The sequence below is a fragment of the Takifugu flavidus genome, chromosome 20 (assembly GCF_003711565.1).
Source record: "Takifugu flavidus isolate HTHZ2018 chromosome 20, ASM371156v2, whole genome shotgun sequence".
Classification (NCBI taxonomy): domain Eukaryota; kingdom Metazoa; phylum Chordata; class Actinopteri; order Tetraodontiformes; family Tetraodontidae; genus Takifugu; species Takifugu flavidus.
Window position 1 is genome coordinate 9,606,742 of NC_079539.1, and position 22,126 is coordinate 9,628,867.

Below are 22,126 nucleotides of genomic sequence, written 5' to 3' on the forward strand. Positions count from 1 at the left end.
GGGATGATTTGTTGCACAAGACAAATGTGAGACTTTGAGTCCAGTTGAACAGCTGTGTCAACTCAGCAGAGGCTGGAGTCCACTGGACAACCTTAAACAGGCTGGAGAAAAAAGTGCTTTTGTAAAGGTTTTTCAATAAGATACATCTCTGTAAAGAAGAAAATTAACACGAATCAACAACTAGAATGATATATTTATTATATTTGCAACGGGCCGCTGAAGACACCCTTTTTCTACATGGTGTTTTTCTACAAGAAGTTTTTACATGATTCAAAAGCACTGAGTAAAGCAGGTGGTTAAGTCGTGTTACGCAATGTTTAGTATAGTCTGATTCCAGTCTGCACATTGCTCAGGTGTTATTGGAGAGGAAGGGGGATCCACTATAAAAGCCTCATCCACAATCAACCGGCTTCTCAGATCGGTCACAATGGCAATGTTTGGGATTGTGGTGGCTGTTGCCGTCTTTCTGGAGACAGTCTCTGCCACCTCTGTATGTATAATATCTTTAAAATGTTTTCTTCATTAGCTAATATACAGGATTGGATATTAGACACACAATTGTACATTAATTCTATTATTTATACATTTTTCTGTGATTATTACTGAAAACATAAGTGGTGTTTTTTAATTTTATGCAGCATCTCAGCATTATTGTGTAAACAAACTGACTGAATAAGACCAATTCAAGTATTTTGCACAAACCTTTGTGTAATATTTCCAGCTTGGGGTTGTGTACACCGAGGGTGGCATGGTGGAGGGGGTTAACATCCGCCTCGGGTTCCGCCGACACATGGACATTTTCATGGGCATTCCCTTTGCCGACATGCCTGGAAGGTTTGAGAAACCAAAGCGTCACCCTGGCTGGGACGGTGTGTTGCTCAAAAGGGAACTGTACCCTAGACCAGAACCTTGCACCTCCAAGAACAAATCAAAAATTTGATACTGGTCCGTTTCACATCTGTCTACAGGTGTTCTCAAAGCCAAGGAATATAGAAATAGATGCCTCCAGGTCAATTTTCGAATGACCGACACCAGAGGGAGTGAGGACTGTCTTTACCTCAACATCTGGATTCCTCATGGTAGCTCAGGTATACAAAATGGTGAATTTGACATAGACAAATGACAGACAGGTTAAGGTTGTATTAACTGGGCATATATCTTTTAAATTAGCCATACGAACAGGTGTGACTGCAGTCAGCATGATCCTCATTGACAAATGTCAGATCTTGTTGGACCACAACTATTGTGCTACATAATTTGCCAATTTTCAAGCATATATAACATTGTTTTATTAAGGATAAGCTTAATTTCTCTCTGTCTCTTAGTGTCTACTGATCTGCCAGTCATGTTGTGGATCTACGGAGGAGGTTTCATGATTGGTGGGTCCATGGATGGCAAATTCCTGGATGACTATCTGTACAGCGGACAGGAAATTGCTGAAAGAGGAGAAGTCATTGTGGTGACGGTGGGGTACCGTGTGGGCACTCTGGGCTTCCTGAGCACCGGAGATTCTAGTTTACCTGGTAGTTGTTACAAAAACAAACTTCAATAGTTGTAAAAGTTAGTAGCTTGATTGAGAGAAAACTGATTTTCAGGAAACTATGGGCTTTGGGACCAGCAAGCCGCCATTGCTTGGGTGCACAGGAACATCCATTCATTTGGAGGAGATCCTGACAACATCACCCTCTTCGGAGAGTCCGCAGGTGGAGCTAGTGTCAGCTTCCAGGTGTCCTGCTCTTTTTTTGTGTTTGTCAAATTCATTTTTGGGAGAATTCATGAAACTGATTTCACATGCCTCCTTGCACCAAGACCCTCACTCCCCACAACAAAGGGACGATCAGGAGGGCCATCTCCCAGAGCGGCGTGGCCCTCTGCCCGTGGGCTGTCAACAGGAACCCCCGCAGGTTTGCTGAGGAGGTACAGGACACGTTGTTTATTTCTCCTGTGGAACTTTTCCACCCACTAGTCAGTGGCTGGATGCAATCAGGAGTGATTTGAATTGTGTCTGCAGGTTGCTCTGAAGGTCAACTGCCCCACTGATGAAAAAATGGCCGCCTGTTTGAAGATGACTGACCCCGAACTGCTTACATTGGCTGGTTCCTTCAATATGAGCAGCTCACCCGATAGTACGGACACAACACTCTGCACTGTTTGCACATTTTGCATGTCTTTGTTTTCCTCTTCAATATTGAGAATATGGTAGAGTTTGTCCTAGTCGTCCAGTAAGCTTCAGAGCTTCTAAGAATTTAAATCGAAGCTATTAATTACCGTGGTCAATAAACCTAAAAATGCTGAAAATATTCCTTCCTGTTCAGACCCCCTCATATCCAACCTGGTCTTGTCTCCTGTGATCGATGGGGACTTCCTGCCAGACGAGCCTTACAACCTGTTTCACAACGCAGCAGACATCGACTACATCGCTGGAGTCAATGACATGGACGGACACCTCTTCACTACATTTGATATTCCTTCAATCAACTCACAGCTGGTAGACACCCCCGTGTGAGTTTACCTCAGTGTGTCGAGTATGAGAATGACGATGATGGATGTGAAAAGAGAATACAGAAGATCCACCTATCGGAGGACTAGCAGAGAAGTGTTGTTTCCTGTTTTCTTGTGTCCAGTGATGAAATGAAAAGGCTCCTGAGATCCTACACTAAGGAGAAGGGTGCAGAGGCTGCAGAAATTGGCTTTTCCACATACACCTTAAACTGGGGATCAAATCCCAATAGGGAGACCATCAAGACAACTGTGGTGGATGTTGGAACAGACTACATCTTCCTGGTTGCTACTCAGGTTGCCCTTTACCTTCACGCTGCCCATGCCAAGCAAGAAAACGACCCTTTCTATTTAAAATTAATTTGGAGTTATTTCATTTAGTGTTTTTGTTTCACTTTTTTTTCAACATCTGCAGGGACATTATTGGTTCGATTTAAAGGTTTCTTTGGGGTTGTAACAGTGTTTTTCTTGTATTTTCCTTTCAGAACGAGACGCACCTACTCATACATGTTCTCAGAGCCCAGCCGTCTGGGTGGTATTGCCAAGCCTTACCCCAGCTGGATGGGAGCCGACCATGCTGATGACCTTTTTTATGTCTTCGGAAAGCCATTTACCACCCCTATCGTATACCGGCAACGACACAGGGATGTCTCTGGCTACATGATTGCCTACTGGACCAACTTTGCCAAAACTGGGTATAATTACAGCTTCATAAATAACATAAAAAGTTTGACTATATCTATGGTGTGGTTATAACTGGACCTTACATTTTCCTTTGATTATTGTCCACATGCAGTGATCCCAACAAGGGAGACTTGAGTGTGCCTGTTACATGGCCTCAGTTCACCAGCACTGGACATCAATACCTGGAAATCCACTCAAAGATGGACTCAGGCTATGTGCACCAGAAGATGAGGATTGGTTATGTGCATTTCTGGACTAGCGTCCTCCCCAACCTCAATGTAACCATCTCTGAATAAAAAGAACATTTTCTCACCTGAGCAGAAAACAGCAAATATTTCTTTGGTTTATTTGTACTATTGGTGTCTCATTGAATAATTAATGCAGACTGGTCACTGCGACATAGTTCCAGCACATAAATTCTTGACAGGAACACAAGCTTCTGCTGATCTCTGTATATCTTTTCTGATGCTTAAGCAGACACTCATCTCATTCTTGCAGAGCAAAAAGGTAATGATGTGGAGCACCATCCTAAGAGACATTTTGGTACATAGAGAAAATGAAGGTTTTCTCCCTGGAAAGGCTTTAAGTTAATTATACACTGTTAATTACCATTGGAATAGTGCTCTTTGTAGAACCTTTCTTCTGTTTCAGTACCAATGCAACATTGGTGCGATTCTCAAAGCTAATGATTTACCCAACTGCACATAAAATATATTCTGTGGGTATATTCTGGGAATTTATCTGGACTAAGCTTGTTTGATGTACTGAGAACTGAACCACCTGTTTCTGACAGCTTTTCTCCCTCTGTCTGTCTCAAATACATACGTCCACATAGTGATGATATGTACCCACATTTTACGACTAATATGAAACCCAGATTCAATTGTTAATATGGTCACATTTGTATATGTTTGTGGAAGCATTTACAGTATCCCTGGTTACATTTGATTGGAGTTGTTTAACAGTGGTAGTGTGTTCCAGCTTCAGTTTGGTAAGTTGTTATACGTCCAGTTGAATTCATCATTATAGATAAACAACTGTTGTGTGAGTATACAGCTTTCTGAGTTATGTGTGGGAATAAACTAAACTGAAATGTGATTAAAATATGTGACCACTACTTCAAAAGAATGCTAAATGGCTTTGGTTTTTTTAATTACATTTTTATTCATTCCTGAACAATGGCATATTGCTTTGCACGTATACTGTACAGCAGAAAAGCCACAGTTTTGATGATAAATGGCTTTATTCCCCTCTGTACATCACACAAAAATCCGGACTCAGCTGTACTTTACATTTGTTCGTCAGCTTATGTGTTTTTCTCCATCTGTCTGTTTTTCGCCACCAGATTTAGAGCCAATGCCACCATGCTATCAGTGATCAAAAGTAAACATTACTCTTTGTGTGTGTGTGTGGTGTGTGTGTGTGTGTGTGCGGGTGTGCGTGCGTGTGCGTGCGTATGTGTGTTCTGCTCCTTCAGAGGCAGGTCTTGTGTATAAAACCACCTGGGAGGTATTTGTGGCTTTCTGTGCAGCCATGGAGAAACAGAAGAGTCTTCTTGTTCTTGCCTTGTTTGTGACCACGGCCTCAGCTGCCTCTGTAAGCCATTGCTACCACTCTAAATGTCCATAACACTAATTTGAAGAACTCAAAGAATGTGAGCTTTTTGGTCTGCTTAAAGACCTCTGGTTCTATTGTTACTCTAGCTGGGTCTTGTTCAGACGGAAGGTGGTCGTGTTCAGGGGCAGAATATCCCTCTTGATGTGTTCCGCTCCGTTGATGTTTTCAAAGGAATCCCCTTTGCTGCCAAGCCTGGGCTTTTTGAAAAACCCAAACCTCACCCTGGCTGGGATGGTATGTAAATATCAATTTCCACCATTATTAACAGGAAAGGAAAATCTATCGCGCTTTGTCCACCACCAGGGATACTGCAGGCGACGAGGTTTGCTGAGCAGTGTCTCCAGATTAATGATCTACAGACCACGAGTCTTGGGAGCGAAGACTGCCTCCACCTCAACATCTGGGTCCCTCAAGGCAAACATGGTACAGTAGTTTCATTTTTGATCATGTTGTTGGATATGAGCATTGTCAAATTCTTGACATTCGCCTCTCAGTCTCATCCAACTTGCCGGTCATGATTTGGATCTACGGAGGAGGTTTCATGAGTGGTAGTTCTACTGGGCCCGGTTTTTTGGGCAAGTATCTGTACAGTGGTCAGGAAATTGCAGACAAGGGTGATGTCATCGTGGTGTCTTTTGGATACCGCGTGGGCGTACTGGGGTTCCTCAGCACAGGGGACTCCCGCTTACCAGGTAAATCCGGTGAAATTAAAGGCATCCAAAAATGCATCATATCTTAGATTGTGTATTAATGATTTATCACAATATCAGGAAACTATGGCCTGTGGGATCAGCATGCTGCCATTGCTTGGGTGCACAGGAACATCCGATCATTTGGGGGAGATCCTGACAACATCACCATCTTTGGGGAGTCTGCAGGTGGAGCTAGTGTCAGCTTCCAGGTGAGTAGCAGCCCACCTTGAACCTTTTTACTGTGGGTTTAAGAGTCCAAGAGTGTGCTTAATTTATTCCTATGCAGACTCTCTCCCCCCACAACAAAGGTCTTGTGAGAAGAGCCATCTCTCAAAGTGGTGATGCTTTAGGCCCCTGGGCTGTCAATGAGGATCCACGCACCATGGCAGAGAGGGTATGGCATCATTGTAACTTGCTAACATATTTGCTGGGGTTCTTATTTTTGGAACAATGACAATTGTGATTTCAAGCTTTCCCCATGGAAATATCTTCAGTTGTAAGAATGACCTGAGGGTGTGTTGATTCCAGAGGGGAAAAAATGGAATTCACTCCATGAATCTGTGACAATTTATCCAACGTTTTCCTAAAATTGGACTGATCAGAATATTCTGCCCTTTGGCATTTGTGCAGGTTGCCTTGAAAGCTGGTTGCCCCGTGGATGAGAGGATGGTGGCCTGCCTGAGATCATCAGATGCCAGGAATCTTACCATGTCCACCCCCTACATCCCAGACGGCACCCCAGACTGTGAGACATGCTTTTTCCTCAGTGGAGCAAACCAATGAAACCATCCAGCAAATTGATAGAGAATGTTAACATCACAAAATAAGATCGGAACTTTCCAGCAGTTAAACATAAGCAGCCAAAACAATTGTCAGTCAAAGTATGCCTTTATACAGTGTGGAGCCCATACAATACAGATGAATTATGTTCATATTGATCCCAGATCCAGGTATTAAACATGTGCTCCTGACTCCTGTTGTGGATGGAGACTTCCTACCCGATGAGCCAGTAAACCTGTTCCACAACGCTGCTGAAATTGATTACCTTGCGGGAGTTAACGACATGGATGGCTTCAGCTTTACCTCAGAGGATATTCATTCTCTCAAAAACAAGACAGAAAAAACTCCTGTGTAAGTCTGATTTGTTATTTTTAAAGAAAAAAAGAGTATCTTTGATGGAGCTCTCTGTTTTCTTTGATGCAGCGATGAAGTCATTAGGCTTCTTGCGGCTTATACTAAAGACACGGGACCGGAAGGTTTCCAGGTGGCCTCTGATGAATACTTCTCAAAATGGGGGGCCTCACCGAGCCAGGAGACTGTTCAGAGGACCGCGGTGGAAATTGGGACTGACTACATCTTCCTGGTTTCTACACAGGCTGCCCTCTATCTTCATGCTGCCAAAGCTACGTGAGGAAACTCACATTTTTGAATTCAGGATTGTGAAGTTCTGTCTTCTGTGATCTATTAATGACGATTTCCTAAATACGAGGGGTGTTTTAAGCAACTTAGCAACATTGCACTTTAAAATGTTCATCCTAGTGTGGGCGGTGGTAGTTAAATCCCCTGCTTTGTCTTTAACAGGTCTGCCGGTACCTTCTCCTACCTTCTGTCTGAGCCCAGTTTATTGGCTGGACCAGGCAGACCCTACCCTGACTGGATGGGAGCCGACCACACGGATGATCTGCAGTATGTCTTTGGCATACCCTTCGCCATACCTCAGGTTTATGGGGACAAACAAAGAGAACTGTCTGGAAATATGATTGCCTACTGGACTAACTTCGCCAGAACTGGGTAATACACACCATTAAGCTGCATTTTAGACTTTAGGAACTGAGTGGAGATTTTTATGCTTCTTTTCATTTTTACAGAAACCCCAACAAAGGAACCCTGAAGGTGCCGGTGACGTGGCCCAACTTCACCTCTGCTGGACAGCAGTTCCTGGACATCAGTGCTAAGATGAGTGAAAGTTCTATTGGAGAGAAAATGAGGCATAACTTTGTTCGGCTTTGGACAAAGACCCTTCCCAGTCTTAAATCACACGTTGCCTTAGATAATTAACCAACGGTGAATTTCTGATAAAAGCCAAACAACGGCAATCACCAACACCATGTATGTATGAACATAATAAGATGTGTGTTGTGTTCAGAAGAACTACAGCAGTTATTTTTAAAGACCAGAGATTCATGAAAATAAAAATAAACTTGCTTTACTCTTTAGTAAACTGTTGTTCATTTACAGCATATTTCACTCAAACTGTTTGGCACAAGCTCTTAGAAATGATGCTGTGGGGCTATATGACAACAACATTCCAGATACTCAGTTCCTTAGCTGTAATATTACTAATATAATTTGTGTCTCTGTGTTAAAAGCATATTTGGAGGTAAAAGCTGACACCATCTTCTTGATTCAGGAAAAACTGAATGGTGTTTGGTCCTGAACCTCACAGGGATAGATTAGATCACATGGTCATTCTAGATGGTATCTCATTAGCATCTAGTCTCTCTGTGAGGAATCTTGGAGTAACTTTTGACCAAAATCTGTCCTTTAACTCACACATTAAATTAGTCTCCAGAAGTGCCTTTTTTCACCTGAGGAACATCACAAAGATCAGGAAGCTACTAACGCGGCATGATGCTGAAAAGCTAGTCTATGGTATAGATGTTAGACTATTGTAATTCTTTATTATCAGGGTGCTGCAACTAGAGTTCTGACAGGTATTGACAAGAGACCACATAACTCCTGTACTGGCGTCTCTTCATTGGCTGCCCATTAAATTTAGTATAATTTTTAAACTTCTTCTGACCTACAAGGTCCTCAGAGGCCTAGCTCCATCCTACCTGGAGGAGCTAGTGACACCTTTTCATCCAAGTCTCTAGGGGTAGAATGGGGGGCCGAGCATTTAGCTACCAGGCCCCCCTGTTGTGAAACCAGCTCCCTGTCCAGGTACGGGAGGCTGACTCCATCTCTACTTTTAAGATTTGACTTAAAACTTTGAAAATGCTTATTGTCACTAATTCTGTAGTTCCAGTTACTATCATAGACAGACAAATTATCATACTTAGGGGGTCGACTAATTATTAGGTTAACATCTTAATTATGCTGCTATAGGCCGAGGCTTCCGGGGTCCAGAAACATGATCACCTTGCAGGCTTCTGTCACCCTACTGGGTCATGGCCTTCCTTTCCTTTCCTTTCCTTTCCTTTCCTTTCCTTCTTTCTTTCCTTCTTTTTTTCCTTCCTTTCCTTTCCTCTTCCTCTCCTCTCCTCTCCTCTCCTCTCCTGTCCTAGTAGATCATTGATGATGTTGTTTCTTGTATAGTTTCTCTGCCGCCCCCCTCTGTATTCATCAACAGGTCTAGCCGCCTTTATGGATGTATGCTGGCCTGCCGACCTCTGTCCCTGCTGACCGACTCTACTCTTATACCAGCAGTTTGTACTATTAATGCATCTCTATGTTCTCTGCCTATTCTCTCCTCTACCTGTGCTCCTCCCACTTCTCCTCTCTCTCTACTCAGCCGTCCATCAGCAGGAGGGTCCCCCTACATGAGCCCGGTCCTGCTCAAGGTTTCTTCCTCTTAAAGGGGAGTTTTTCCTTGATACTGTTGCTTGTCTGGGGTCAGGCCCTGGGATTCTGGAAAGTGCCTAGAAACAATTTTGTTTGTAACAGACGCCCTATAAATAAAGTTTGATTGATTGATGGCAAATTCCTTCCGTGTCCATGTGAGGGTAACATTAATTGTAATAGGGACTTGTCTCACAGGGATGGAAAATGTATAGATTTTAGTTTATAGTAGCAGATGAAAAAAGAAACACTGAGAGAAGGAATTATTTTCTGTATAATTACTATGGTGATTTACACTGAAAACACTGATGAGAGCATTGCATACATCTGCTCAGGATGATTGTATTGATGATTGTGCGGGATTCATTAAAAATAGTTGGCTACAAGTAGTTTGGGAATATCATATGTATCTTTATCAAACATATCTTTAGCAGTTATTAGCTGTTTCCTGTCTGTTTTAGCAACTGTATACAAACTACTTATACATCAGCTATATATCACTAGTGCCCAGAAAGTTGGGCTAAAGCATTTTTTGCCTCTTAAATTATGTAGTTTTGCAATGTTTTTATCCTCTAAGAATAAAATATTTGAAAAACATATTAAATATTGTGCGCAACACTAGGCAGGGTCAACTTTTCCTCAGGTACAACAAAACAAGGGAATAGGTTCCCAAACAATAATTATATTAATTTGAATGCACAAATTTGTTGTTTGATTTTCTGTGAACACTTTATGGTCTTGAAAACACAGAAACTAATGTTTAAAATAATGAAATCAGCTTCCTTTATTATAATTAAGGGTGAATATGTGATTGAAAGACCAGATGGGACTGTACCCCAAATATACGTGTTCAGGGAGTCTGTTACTTTTTCATTGCCTGTGTATTGCCTAGTTCTTTTCAGAGCTTTTTGGCTGAACCTGGGCCCGGCCATTGAGGTGGAGCAATGAGGCCCACCATCCTTCCCTGCCTCTGAACAGTGGAATTCACAGCATTTATTTGTTTGTCCTTCCTTGGTGTCATCCTTGACTGAACTTTAAAGAGAAAGTCAATTAGTTCCACCTCAGTGGCAGGAGAGAGACAGCAGCAACATTGTTAAGTGGAGGAGAGAGGAATACATGCCCTTCGCTGGACTGTGATTATGCGAAAACAATGTGGGACTCCAGAGCATTCTCTGGTCCCCTTCCCAGTCTGGCCAGCGATTAAATGTTAAGTCGCATGTCGTCGCTTCGTCGCTGGCAGTCACGGTGGTGCCCCGAAAACCAGGTGTCCTTTGTAGACAATTGGAACAGTTTTTGGGGAAAACCTGGTCTGATTAGGAGAGACGGTGTCCATCCCACCTGGGATGGGGCCTCTCTCATTCCTAGTAATTTGGCTAATTTTATTAGAGTTTATTGGCTAACTTTATTTATTAGAGACCTGACAAACCAGGGTCATTATTAAAGTCATTATTAAAGTCATTATTATTGGAGACTTTAATATCCATGAAGACGTTGTAAATGACAGCTTTAGAAATGACTTCATTTCATTACTTGAGTCCGTTGGTTTCCTCCAGCAGATAAACCAACCAACTCATAACTTCAACCACACTCATCTCTGAATTGATGGACAAGACAATCTGAACAGAATTGTCAGTCTTACTCCCAAGACCTGCCAGTTCTTTAAGTCACAATTCCAGATGTCTGTCCCCTACCTTAAACATTGTAATCCCACCACCATGGTCACCCATGTCAGGTAGATGGTAGCATGTGATCAAGTGCTCTTCCCCAGGCATGGGAGGTCTCTCTCCCATTTCTGTTTAGCTTCAACAACCTTTAATCGTGCACTTATTTTTTTTACATCTTAAACTTTTGCATTTGGTCAGGTGATCCGACGCCTCAAGGCACCAGTAGGCAACTTGTTTTGTATTTCATACTCCTGTACCTTTCCTAGAGGATTGACAGACTTTCCAGGTAACCAATCAGTTTTTTTATCCTCTATTCTATTTACTTGTGCTGTTCATATTCAGGTGCTTGCCTGGAACCAGTTTGTTTAGTAGGTGGAAGAACAAAGAACTGGTGCTAAGATGAGCACTGGCTTCGAACCAGCCCTGGACCCTCTTTGGCAGAAAAGGTGCTTTTGATGTCTGGCGTCAGCTTGTACTTGCAAAACAGTCACCAAATACCAGAGTCTGTTTCTCAGCAAGGGTGAGTGAGTAGGGGAAAAATGGTTGGCCATGGGAAGTGGTTGGGGGGCCTCTGAGTTGGACAACACTTCTTGTGAACGGTCACCCAGCCGTCCTGACAAGATTGTCTTCTTGGATGCTGTTAGGGGACAGCTAGCTGTAGCTACGCTGGGCCGCAGCATGGCTGTTACATTGTTTTGGCTAACTGACCTGACAACTCTAACTTATAGAACCGTGCCTCAAACTCGCAGCCTCACCCCAAACAGTCCAGGGTGAAACAAGTGGTGAGGTCATGCTAATGCTACGTGAATTACTGTATAATTGGAACAAAATCTCTGAAAAAAACGATTAGTGCTTTTTAGTCATTTTAATTGTACAATAACTACAAATTTACAAACATTAACTTAGTGAAACACGACACAAGCAGGGTACTGACAGTCTCTATGACCAATAAGACATAAAATTTGAAAATGCCTTACGCAATGTACCATAATTTTTTGTAACAATGATCAAAACACCAGCCAGCACCACCAGTCCGCCCAGTATCCATTTACGCCTGTCTTCCTGAGCTCTGTTTGTGCAGGCGTCTTCCCCATAAATGGTAACAAAGCAGTCCTGTAACAGAGACAAAGGTTCAGACAAAAACCAGACAAGGTGATCAACTACAGCAGCATTAGCATGAAGGGAGGCTAAAGGAGAACTGGCATTGATGGGGACGGCTGACGGAAGTGCCAGGCGGCGTACAGCACGAGAGACGGGGAAATAAAATTAGCGGTGAAATTATTCCGATTTTATTCATGAGGAAGCAACAAACGTTGTAAATGGTGGTGGGATTAACTGACATGTAAGTTTGAATTCTAGCTTGAATTCTAAATAAAGATTCTTTTTTTACACACCAAGGTTGCATGCCAATGTAAATTGCACAATTCTATTAATTTGAAAGGGAAAATAAAGAACGGATTATTTTGGAAAACCTGTCAGGTGAAGGGAGTCATTTTTCTTTCAAATCTTCATATAACAGCTACTACACGGTATACTTTCAGTTACTTCAAACTTGAATTCTATTCAGAAAAAACACTATTTTCTGATGTCAGAAGAATAAAATTCCACTAATCAACTCATGGCCATTAGTCATTCTAAAAAGAAAAAAAAGGTTGTGTTTGGGTCGTCAATTCTCTAACTGCGGCACAAAGGAAGCTGTATTTTGAGTCTCTCTCCTTTATACTCACCCATCCTCCTTGACTCTCGATCCATGGATTAATCCGTTGGTCCAGGTAATCTGTCATCCAGTCTGCAACGTGGCAAACCGGTTCACTTGCGCCGCCCTCGAAAGATTGCACATAAGTGGCGCCGCCCACGACAAAAAGACCTACAACTGTTCCCCAGTTGATTTCATCTCTGAACATGTCGTCCATCACCTTGTTAAAACCTGCCTTGTTCCTAGTCACGGCGACGTATGGGGAGAGGTCACCCGCTTGCTCCATAAAGTCCTGCTCGTACTTATTTGCCATGCTCCGAAGAGCTGCATTCAAAGCCTCTCTGCCAGTACCTGCGGGTGGAGACACAGTGCCTGGGTATTTCTGAGAGAGTTTGTAGATTAAATAGTTCTCTACCAGCTCTCTATTAGACATGATTCACTCTAGTAGGGACTGGAATGCAATAATTCTGATTAGCAGAGTTCAGGACAGGATGTTGGTCAGGACACGATAAGAGTTCAATTGTCTTTAAATGTGACAACTGTAGCTCTTCACAACACACTGCCTTGAACAGTATTTCCTTCGATAGTGTGTGTCTTCAAAGTTGGTCCACACCAGCAGTAGGGGAAGATGTTATATACAACATATTTTGCTTTGAATCAATGTGCCATTGATCCTTGGAAGATCAAAGCCTCTTTGATCGTTACCCACTTCCGTTGGGTGACGTATTGCGTCACTTCCTGTCTTCTCAATAGTTCGTTGGTGCACTGTGGATGTTGTGTGTTGGATTCACGTTATTTAAAATTGAATAGTCGGGAAATTCTAGTCACTCGATAACAACAGGGAGAAATAGTCCATATTAAACAAATACAGGATTATTAGCATGGCCTCACCATCTCTATCACCCGGTGTCTTTGTCTGTTCAGTGTGTGAAATGTTTAGTTACTTCTCTGCCTCCTTTAGTGAAGGGAATAGGTGCAGAAAGTGTCGTTTATTAATGGTTCTGGAGGCGAGACTTAGTGAGTTTGAGACTCGGTTCCGCAGCTTGGAGTTAGCTGGAGTTGCGTCAGGTAGCCCGGAGAAGCTAGCTGCCGCGGAGCCGCCTAGCGTAGCTTCAGCTAGCGGTCCCCCGGCAGCAGCCGGCTAGCCAGGGCGGCTGGGTGACGGTTCGCAGGATTTGGTAAAGTTATTATTCACGTCGGAGCCAACGACACCCGGCTTCGTCATTCGGAGGCTTAAATATACATTTAGACATTGTCCAGGTACAGGAGGCTGACTCCATCTCTACTTTTAAAATTAGGCTTAAAACCTTCCTCTTTGAAAAAGCTTATTTTCATTAATTCTGTAGTTCCAGTTATTATCCTAGACAGACAAATTATCATACTTAGGGGGTCGTCTAATCATTAGGTTAACATCTTAGTTATACTGCTAGAGGCCAAGGCTGCCTTGGTCCAGAAACATCGCCTCCCCTCTCCACTCCTCTCGTACCTATTCTATCCTCTACCTGTCCTCCCCTCTCCTCTCCTCTCCTCTCCTCTCCCCTCCCTTCCCCTCCCTCCCCTCCTCCTCTCCTCTCCTCTCCTCCTCCTCTCCTCTCCTCTCCTCCTCTCCTCCCCTCCCCTCCTCCTCTCCTCTCTCCTCTCCTCTCTCTCCTCTCCTCTCCTCTCCTCCTCCTCTCCTCTCCTCTCCTCTCCTCTCCTCCTCCTCTCCTCTCCTCTCCTCTCCTCTCACCAGAAGAGGGCGGTGTTGCTCCTCAATTTCTGAAATGTTTGTGAGCGTGGCATATTTTTCATTACATGAGTTAAAACTACAATTTGCTTAAATAAATCAATAAGTCTGATACGAATGCTAACAAATGCACCCAAAACATAAATTTTATCGGAAATTACATTATTATTAGAATTAAATTATATTTATGGGAACTATGCTGATTTTAGAGCATTTACTTATTTATTTAAGCTTTTTTTATGTGTTGTGTTTACTTTAATTCTTGACTGGCCTCTGTGTTACTTCATCTTTAGCATGTGCCTCAGTGGCAAGCCCATTTCTGTCTTTGTCACGTCACTACTTCATTTTCGGGGCTTTTATTCTGGATTTTCTTTTGTTGTTTTTCATTTATTTCAAATTTAGTTTTTGCACATTTTAAAGATCATGTCGAAAATTAGTCTTCTTCTGACCGCATTATCACGCAGCAAACAACAACAACAACAATAGTAATAATAGTAATAATAATAATAATAATAATAATAATAATTGAAGGCTGAAGGTTTCATCTATGTTTAAGCACCACACAGAACACGTGTCTCGGATCCTGTCACGTTAGTTCCGCCAATATTCACATTTAGACCACATTTGGACTCCCTCGGGATGAGATGACCTTATCAGGCAGCATCAGTGTTGGACCTATCTGACGCTAATGAGAGCAAACTGCTGCTGCCAGGTTAATTCCTCAGAGGAATGAAGAATATTTCAACAGATTATGGCTTTAAAATAAGAACCTCTTCACACAGTAAAGGAATTGCGTTTAATTTCTAATTGAAGTGAGACAAATGACCGTCCCAGAGTGACAGGCTGGCCCCGGGTGTGGCCTCTCCGTGGATACGGTATTTAAAGTGTGGCATGAAGCGGCGCCAGGTGCAACATGGACTGGCAGAACCTTCTGAAAGTAGCTGCTGCGGTTGCTTTGGGAGTCGCAACCTGCACCTTGGTGGCTTTGCAAGGACACACGCAGAACTCCGCAGGACGGCAGCTGTCATGGGAGGACGCGGTGCCCGGGGTCCCAACGTGGCCCCTGGTCTGCATCCTCGGCGGTCTGACGGCCGTGGCCATGCGGTGGCTGTACAAGCTGCTCTTCTGTCCCCTGGAGCTGCTCCGGGCGCCCGAAGATGTGGGCTACATCGCCGAGGACGGTCGCTCCAAAGCCCAAGCGGCAAACCAAGTCCGGCGGAGGAGGAAGACCGGAGAGCTGCCTCCAGTCTACCCGAACGGATGGTTCCGAGTCCTGGACTCGCACCTGCTGCACAGGGGCGAGGTCAGAAATGCCTCTGTGTTAGGTAGGCTGTGATACTTCTGTTATCATTTTTAAATCATGCGGTGCGCGAAGCAGAAAAAAACAGAATCCGCTTCCTCTTAATCATGTCGAACTTTATAATGTAGGTCAGATAAAAATGTCAATCATTAACTTAAAAGTGATCTGCTCTAATTTTATATGTAAAGTGACACAAAATCACCACATTTAAAACAAGCAGCCGATTTCCAAACATATTGTCACTCACACCCAGAGCTAATATTCCAAAAACTCATATTCCAGTTTCTTAAATTCTAAATGTATATTTGCTATTTTTGTATTCGAGGGGCTAGCTTATGGCTACGCCAAAGGATTCATGACACGTATAGTAAGAGTCAACATACAGTATATACATATATGTGTTTAATTAAAGAACTGAACCAGTAGTCAATTAGTTAGTACCAGTCAGTCCGTATGTCTGTCTGACTGTTGATAGATAGATAGATGGATGGATGGATGGATGGATGGATGGATGGATGGATGGATGGATGGATGGATGGATGGATGGATAGATAGATAGATAGATAGATAGATAGATAGATAGATAGATAGATAGATAGATAGATAGATAGATAGATAGATAGATAGATAGATAGATGGTACTATTACAAGGTTATTTAACATAGTAGATTGATTTATGATCAAGGCCTCTTGGCTTTGAGATAATGAAGCCGTCACACACACACACACACAGACACACACTCACACAGACACACACTCACACACACAGAGGCATGCACACACAGATAAACTACTGGGACTGAACTGAAACATGTGTGCGTTCATCTTTTGCCTGTGTTCCACCTTCGGCAGATCTTCATCTTCTCTGTGATTCCTTTCGGACTGAGACCAGCACACTCACGTCTCGTTCTCGCCCTCCCTGTGTTTGTTGATTCCACTGACGGCAGGTTGCCAGGATAACAGGAGATCATATTACAGCTTTTTGGTTGAAACATTTCAAGCACAATGGCCCATCTTTGTTAGGGTTTCATTGCTTAGTCACGCCGATTGTGACTATTGTTGATGTGCAATCACTCTCAAATATGTGGCTTCCTTTGACAGAGCCATGGAGATCGCCGCTAAAGGCGTCGACGAATACATCCATGTGTTAAATGTTAGCAGCAGTGTGAACTGATGTGTGTGTGTGTTTCTTATGTGTGTTTTACAGGTGACAGGCGCTCAGCCTGCTTAGCTCATTGAGCAAAAGTTCTTCCTTTTTGTTTCTCTGACCAAAACTTGGCTTCATTGGGGGAAGAAAGTTCACTGCAGTATAAACAGGGAGGACGCGTGACCAACTTTTATTCAGGCAGATTTGGGGCAGGTTCAAGATTCATTTGGAGAAAAAAACCCCAAGATGATCAGTGTTCATTGGTGTCTCTACAGATAAATATCAGCCTGAAGGCTGAGCAGGTTGATGCCACATCATTATAGACCTAAATAGCCAACATCCTTCTTCTTCTTTTCGTAACACAAAATATTAAAATCAAATTTAGTTTATTGTCATGTATCGGTGGCTGAATGTGGGTCATCTGTGGATCGGCGTCGGTCCCTCCAGCCCAGGTTCAGGGCGACCGCGGATCTGCTGCCAAACGGTGGTGATCAATCACTGGAATCACGTCATGGAGGCAGATCTTTTCCACTTCTGCACTTTTAAGTCCTTACAAATCGATTTGATTGCGTTTGTGAAAACTAAAAAAATCCTTTCTGATGATCACGGTCTGGTTATTTTCCAACTCCTGATCCCTCCACTCACCGATGGCGTGTTTTTCCCGGCCAGGCGAGCAGGTCGCAGTGTTCCGGGGCCACAGCGGGGAAGCTCACGTGGTCGACGCCTACTGCCCTCACCTGGGGGCAAACCTGGCCGTGGGAGGACGGGTGCTGGGGGACTGTATCGAGTGCCCGTTCCACGGGTGGCAGTTTCAGGGCAGTGACGGCAAGTGCGTGCGGATTCCTTATGCTGAAAAAGGTGAATGAAAACATGAACGCTGCAATTCAAAGTCAGGGTCGCTACTGTTAGCTGCAGTGGGAGGAGTTTCACTTTCTTAGCACATTCTTCTTGTGTAAGAGTCAATATTATTTAAGTATTTTTATTGAGACAAATATTTACAAGTGCACTTGTCCTCTAACAGTATAGAAATGCAGTTTTTACCAGCGTAGATTAATAAAAAGGACTAAAGGAAACGTTCAAGCTTGACTTGGGGGTGGTGGTAGCTCCGTCTGTAGGGGCCTGAGAAGGTTCTTGTAAGGTTCCAGGACGCCCTCAGAGCACCACCAGGGCGCCCTTGATTAAGGCGCCGAACCCTGAAATGCTCACATGCGGCCCTGCGATGAGCTTGCGACTCATTCGGGCTTTTATTTTGTTTTTCCTGTCACTTTTTGGTCAAAATCTTCAGTAAATATGCAATGCTTGCAGACTGAGCTGCAGGTACACCATGCTAGCACACAAGTAAACATAAAAACTGGTTCTCTCAGAAAGATCAGTCGTTCTGTTTGTTCAGAACTGGGAGCATATTTACAGGTTGTGAGAATTGGATATATACGTTAGCTTAAATTGTCAGAGCAAAAGTCAACACGAAATCGTTTGTCGCCTGAAGATTGTCAGTAATGTGGTCAAAGATGTGTATTTATGGAGGAATCGGGATCCATTTGATTCTTTAGTGCCAGAGATCGCTAAGGTGCATCGATGGCCCAGCTGTGAGGTCAATGGCCTGATCCTGGTCTGGTTCCACTGTGAGGGCAAAGAGCCCGAGTGGACGGTCCCTGAGCAGGAGGAAATTACATCGGGCAAATGGGTCTACCGGGGCAGAACCGAGCACTTTATCAATGCTCACATACAGGTGGGTGCAGACGTATGCGAGACAATCCTGCAGATTTGCTGATATTTTCAATTAGTGGTCCGACGAGCTCTGTTGTGCAGGAAATCCCTGAGAACGCAGCAGACCTGGCTCACCTGGGCCACCTGCACACGCCGAGCATCACCAGCGGAGTCGACCTGCGCCACATCAACAGCAAAACCTGGCAATTCCTCCGGCACGACTGGAAGGTGAGGCCTTGGTTTCAGCGGGTGAAGGCTGAAGTTGGACTCCGCGCCGCCTGTTACAGTCTCACGGAGGCTGAACTGCCAAGTTTGCAGGCTGTCGTATTATTAAGTATCGCCAATTCTCTTATTCCGAATGACATGAAACACGTGTTCATTCAAGGTCCGGTGGGAACCGGAGCCGGAGCCAAACCAGCACTGTTCCCAGATGTTTGTGAGACATTCTTTAACCGTGTTTGGGCTCCGCTGCTCTTTACTGGATGTTCATGTTGTGGCCAGACAGGTAAATCTCATCATGCACCCATTTTTAGCATTTGAAAACATCCTAGCTACATCCGAACATTTGGGCCAGTTCATGCTAGCTTCTGCGAAGGCAAAATGAAGTGTGTTTCTTTAAAAATCGGATTGTTTTTCTTTAAATTATTCTTCTGTTGAGGATCTAATGTGTCTTAGCCATGTTTCCATGGATGTTCTGATGCTGTAAGATCCATTCTTGTGTGTGCCAGGTGGGTCCAGGGCTTGTCTTCCTGCTGTTTAACCACGCTTTCTTGGGCCGAGGGCTTCTCGTGCACTGCGTCACTCCCGTGGAGCCTCTCCTGCAGTGTGTTACTCACACCATGTTTTATCAGTCCAACATGCTACCCTTGGTGCCCAAATTCATCCTCAGAGCCGAGAGTATCCAGGTGAAGTACCCCCTCACCCCCCCGCCGTCACTGTGCCTCCTCTTTGCATTATTTTCTATTTCAGTCAGTCATCAACAAGTGGCTCACTTTAATTTTATTTTATTCATCTTAAAGTACATCCACATCAGCACGTAATGACCCCAAATCACAATGATAACATGCAAAGCACTAGCATAGCAACTGAAACTTCAGCAAACGCCTGTCGTTAGCTTCCACACGTAGCCACCAGACGTCACCTCGTGACCTTACAACTGTTGACTGTTGTGTTGGACTGTGACGTGTGCGCTAGCTTGGCTGGCAGGGTTGCGTAACTTTCATTTCTCACTCACCCACGCCCGACCGCAGAGGTGAGCACGTGCTGCTGCTCCGGCATCCCTGCTCTGCCTCGCTCATTAACCTCTTTTGCCTGAGCGGACCATTTCTGTTAGCGTTTGTTAGCAGTACGACTTCTTAAGCTGCCTCGCTGACACCAGAAGTAACAGCGGACTCGCACCAAATGTGTAAATAGGCCTCATAAACTGGATCATTGCAGTGGGAGGAAGTAAAGGGGGAAAAGCCACCGAGTTAGCATGTTAGTTGTTTTAAAATGCACTTCTTTAGCGTTATCTTTGTATGCTAAAAGGTTAAATATGCGAAATCGAACCGCCGTGGGGATGCGCAGTCCAAGCAACGTGCGTTTGAATGCAGAACAGAACTTTTGACTCAGCCCAGTATGAAATACTTTATTTTGTTCTCAAAGAACATTGCACGGAGAAAAACGTGGCGTGGAAGAGCGTGGAAGTAAAATCTTGAAGCCAGTTTTAGAATACAAACCCTTTTAAAATCAAAATAAAAAAGGAAAAATTAAAAATAGCTTACTGGTGCGATACCAGGCGGACCTGGATGTTGAAATGTGACCCGAAGCTTCTGCCAGCCTGTATTTAAGGATTTAAAGGATCCGGTGGTGGTTGAGTGATCTGAAATATCAGTTCTCAGCAGGTAATGGATTTACCGTGGCGTGACATTTAATTAACTGCGCAGCACACTTCAGTCCCTGCTGGTTCATTATCGTAAATCACAGTAGAGAGGCTGAACAAATGAATCAGAACTTCCTCTGATTCATTAGATCTACTACAAATGAGCTGCTTTTGATCAAGTACTCAACACATATGCTGCAAATCAAAAGGAAAAAAAGACAATTCTAATTAATCATACGTGATTAGGAATAATCAAAGGTCTGTCCCGTGATTTCTTGTGCTTGTGCACAGTTTGAGCGTGACGTGATGGTGTGGAACAATAAGAGGTACGTCTCCAAGCCCCTGCTGGTGAAGGAGGACCAAGCCATCCAGAAGCACCGGCGCTGGTTCAGTCAGTTCTACAGTGAGAGCAGCCCGCGGCTCAAGCTCCGGCGCCACACTTTGGACTTCTGACCTCTCGGAACGTCGGGAGGAGGGTTTACGCTGGGGTTACCGGTGCTCAGAAGGTCCACATCAGGGACGTGTGTGTGTGTGTGTGTGTGTGTGCACTCTTTAAAGAAAGGACTTCCTGTTAAAAGGGAAGTTGGGGTGTTATAAGCGCCAAACAGTCCGTTTCAATGTTTGATGGTCCGCTTTAGATAAATACCTCCGTGTGCCTTACAACACCAATAGTTTGATTTAAAGTAGACTTTGGCTCTCTGTGTAGGAAAATATTAACCATGAGCCTGCATTTGATGGGAAAGTTGCAGTGGTCCTTATGCAATCGAAGCAAGCTCTTCCTGGTTTTTTGTTCATTCCTTTTTTACGAATAAAAGCTAATAGTATACAGAAGCAGCATCCGGAACCACATGATCACTGTTTAAATCTTGAAAAGAGATAGTCTGAAAAGAGAATGCCAAAAGGTCCTGCTCCATTGTTATTTATCCAGTAATGGGGGTGGTAATATTTTACGCTTTGAAAAAATACTTGTGGTGTGTTAGCAAGCTAAGGAAAAGAACGTGCAAATGGGACACCTGTGTGCAGGTGGAGGTCCTAGTTTTTGGTACTTTTAGTGTCCCGGTAGGAACATTTACATTAGTTACATCCTCTCTTAGCCGTTGGAAAATAGCATTATAGGAAGAACTAGCCACACACAGCATCGTTTCACTCAAATGATTCTTCCTCAAAACCAAAGATAAGATTTAAGATTCAACAATCTTATTTGTTACATTTAAATGAAAACATTTGTCCGTCTTCGTTAGCCTTAATCTCAATCAAAACTAAGTTTTAATAGCTCTAACATTGGTACAGAGCAGTAGCACTTTAATAATTGCAAATGTTAGCTACTGTTAGCTAGACGTGTTTGATGAAGAGCCTGCATTTAACTCCTGTTAGCACAACACATGTTAAGAATGCCCGATGAACATCTCTGTTCTGTTAACTTTCAATATATATCTTTTAAATGCAAATCTACAGCTGTAATGTTCATTTAAATATGAGGAATAAATCTGTCTGCGCTAATGTGTGTGCTCATGCATTTCGGAATAGGCAGAAACTTTCCGTAGCACTGAATGCATTAGCGTGTTAAATTGAGCTGAAGAGTGAAACGTTCACTGTACTTGGCCGGGGCACATTTTTTAAATCATGCATTTCCTTTTTCTTTCTTGTTTGTTTTATTTTTTGGGCTGGGCATTATTTAACTTTGGGTGACTTTTTCTTTTTTCCCTAACTGGGTTCAGACCGGGTTGCCTTTGTTCCACCGGATGACATCAACGGCTGAATCACCGATAAGGAAATCGACTTGTGCGCAAACACGCCCTGCTTGTGTTTGGACTGTAGAAATGTGGGGGGGGAAAAAGGCTTTTGCCTTGATGGATAGAACAAGAACCCTGGAATGTGAGCAGGGGCGTTGGCACTCGCTTGCCAACACGAGAGGCTCAGGTTGGAGTTTTATATAGACTGAGGGGCGCAGCAAAGCATGAAGATCGGAGCG

The 22,126-nt window shown here is 43.6% G+C and overlaps 4 protein-coding genes across 4 annotated transcripts; 3 read left to right on the plus strand and 1 right to left on the minus strand.

The window, feature by feature from the left end:
• Positions 1-334: 334 nt before the first annotated feature.
• On the plus strand, positions 335-3,515 carry LOC130517410 (bile salt-activated lipase-like). The gene is made up of 11 exons (XM_057019264.1): positions 335-490; positions 722-869; positions 969-1,088; positions 1,326-1,523; positions 1,596-1,726; positions 1,810-1,917; positions 2,012-2,126; positions 2,316-2,502; positions 2,625-2,828; positions 2,985-3,194; positions 3,296-3,515. Exons 1-11 carry the CDS (start codon positions 428-430, stop codon positions 3,477-3,479), a joined length of 1,668 nt encoding a protein of 555 aa, XP_056875244.1. The 5' UTR covers positions 335-427; the 3' UTR covers positions 3,480-3,515.
• Positions 3,516-4,632: 1,117 nt separating this feature from the next.
• On the plus strand, positions 4,633-7,701 carry LOC130517409 (bile salt-activated lipase-like). Its single transcript, XM_057019263.1, has 11 exons — positions 4,633-4,779; positions 4,887-5,034; positions 5,104-5,223; positions 5,295-5,492; positions 5,571-5,701; positions 5,779-5,886; positions 6,123-6,237; positions 6,437-6,623; positions 6,696-6,899; positions 7,074-7,283; positions 7,361-7,701. The coding sequence occupies exons 1-11, from the start codon at positions 4,717-4,719 to the stop codon at positions 7,548-7,550; spliced, it is 1,674 nt and encodes a 557-aa protein (XP_056875243.1). The 5' UTR covers positions 4,633-4,716; the 3' UTR covers positions 7,551-7,701.
• Positions 7,702-11,567: 3,866 nt separating this feature from the next.
• On the minus strand, positions 11,568-13,554 carry LOC130517362 (bcl-2-like protein 1). Its single transcript, XM_057019188.1, has 2 exons — positions 12,445-13,554; positions 11,568-11,830 (listed from the first exon to the last, which is right to left on the minus strand). The coding sequence occupies exons 1-2, from the start codon at positions 12,844-12,846 to the stop codon at positions 11,657-11,659; spliced, it is 576 nt and encodes a 191-aa protein (XP_056875168.1). The 5' UTR covers positions 12,847-13,554; the 3' UTR covers positions 11,568-11,656.
• A 1,182-nt stretch (positions 13,555-14,736) lies between these two features.
• On the plus strand, positions 14,737-21,654 carry zgc:92275 (cholesterol 7-desaturase nvd). The gene is made up of 7 exons (XM_057019463.1): positions 14,737-15,464; positions 17,256-17,444; positions 18,137-18,315; positions 18,396-18,521; positions 18,679-18,798; positions 19,022-19,198; positions 20,446-21,654. Exons 1-7 carry the CDS (start codon positions 15,053-15,055, stop codon positions 20,605-20,607), a joined length of 1,365 nt encoding a protein of 454 aa, XP_056875443.1. The 5' UTR covers positions 14,737-15,052; the 3' UTR covers positions 20,608-21,654.
• Positions 21,655-22,126: the final 472 nt, after the last annotated feature.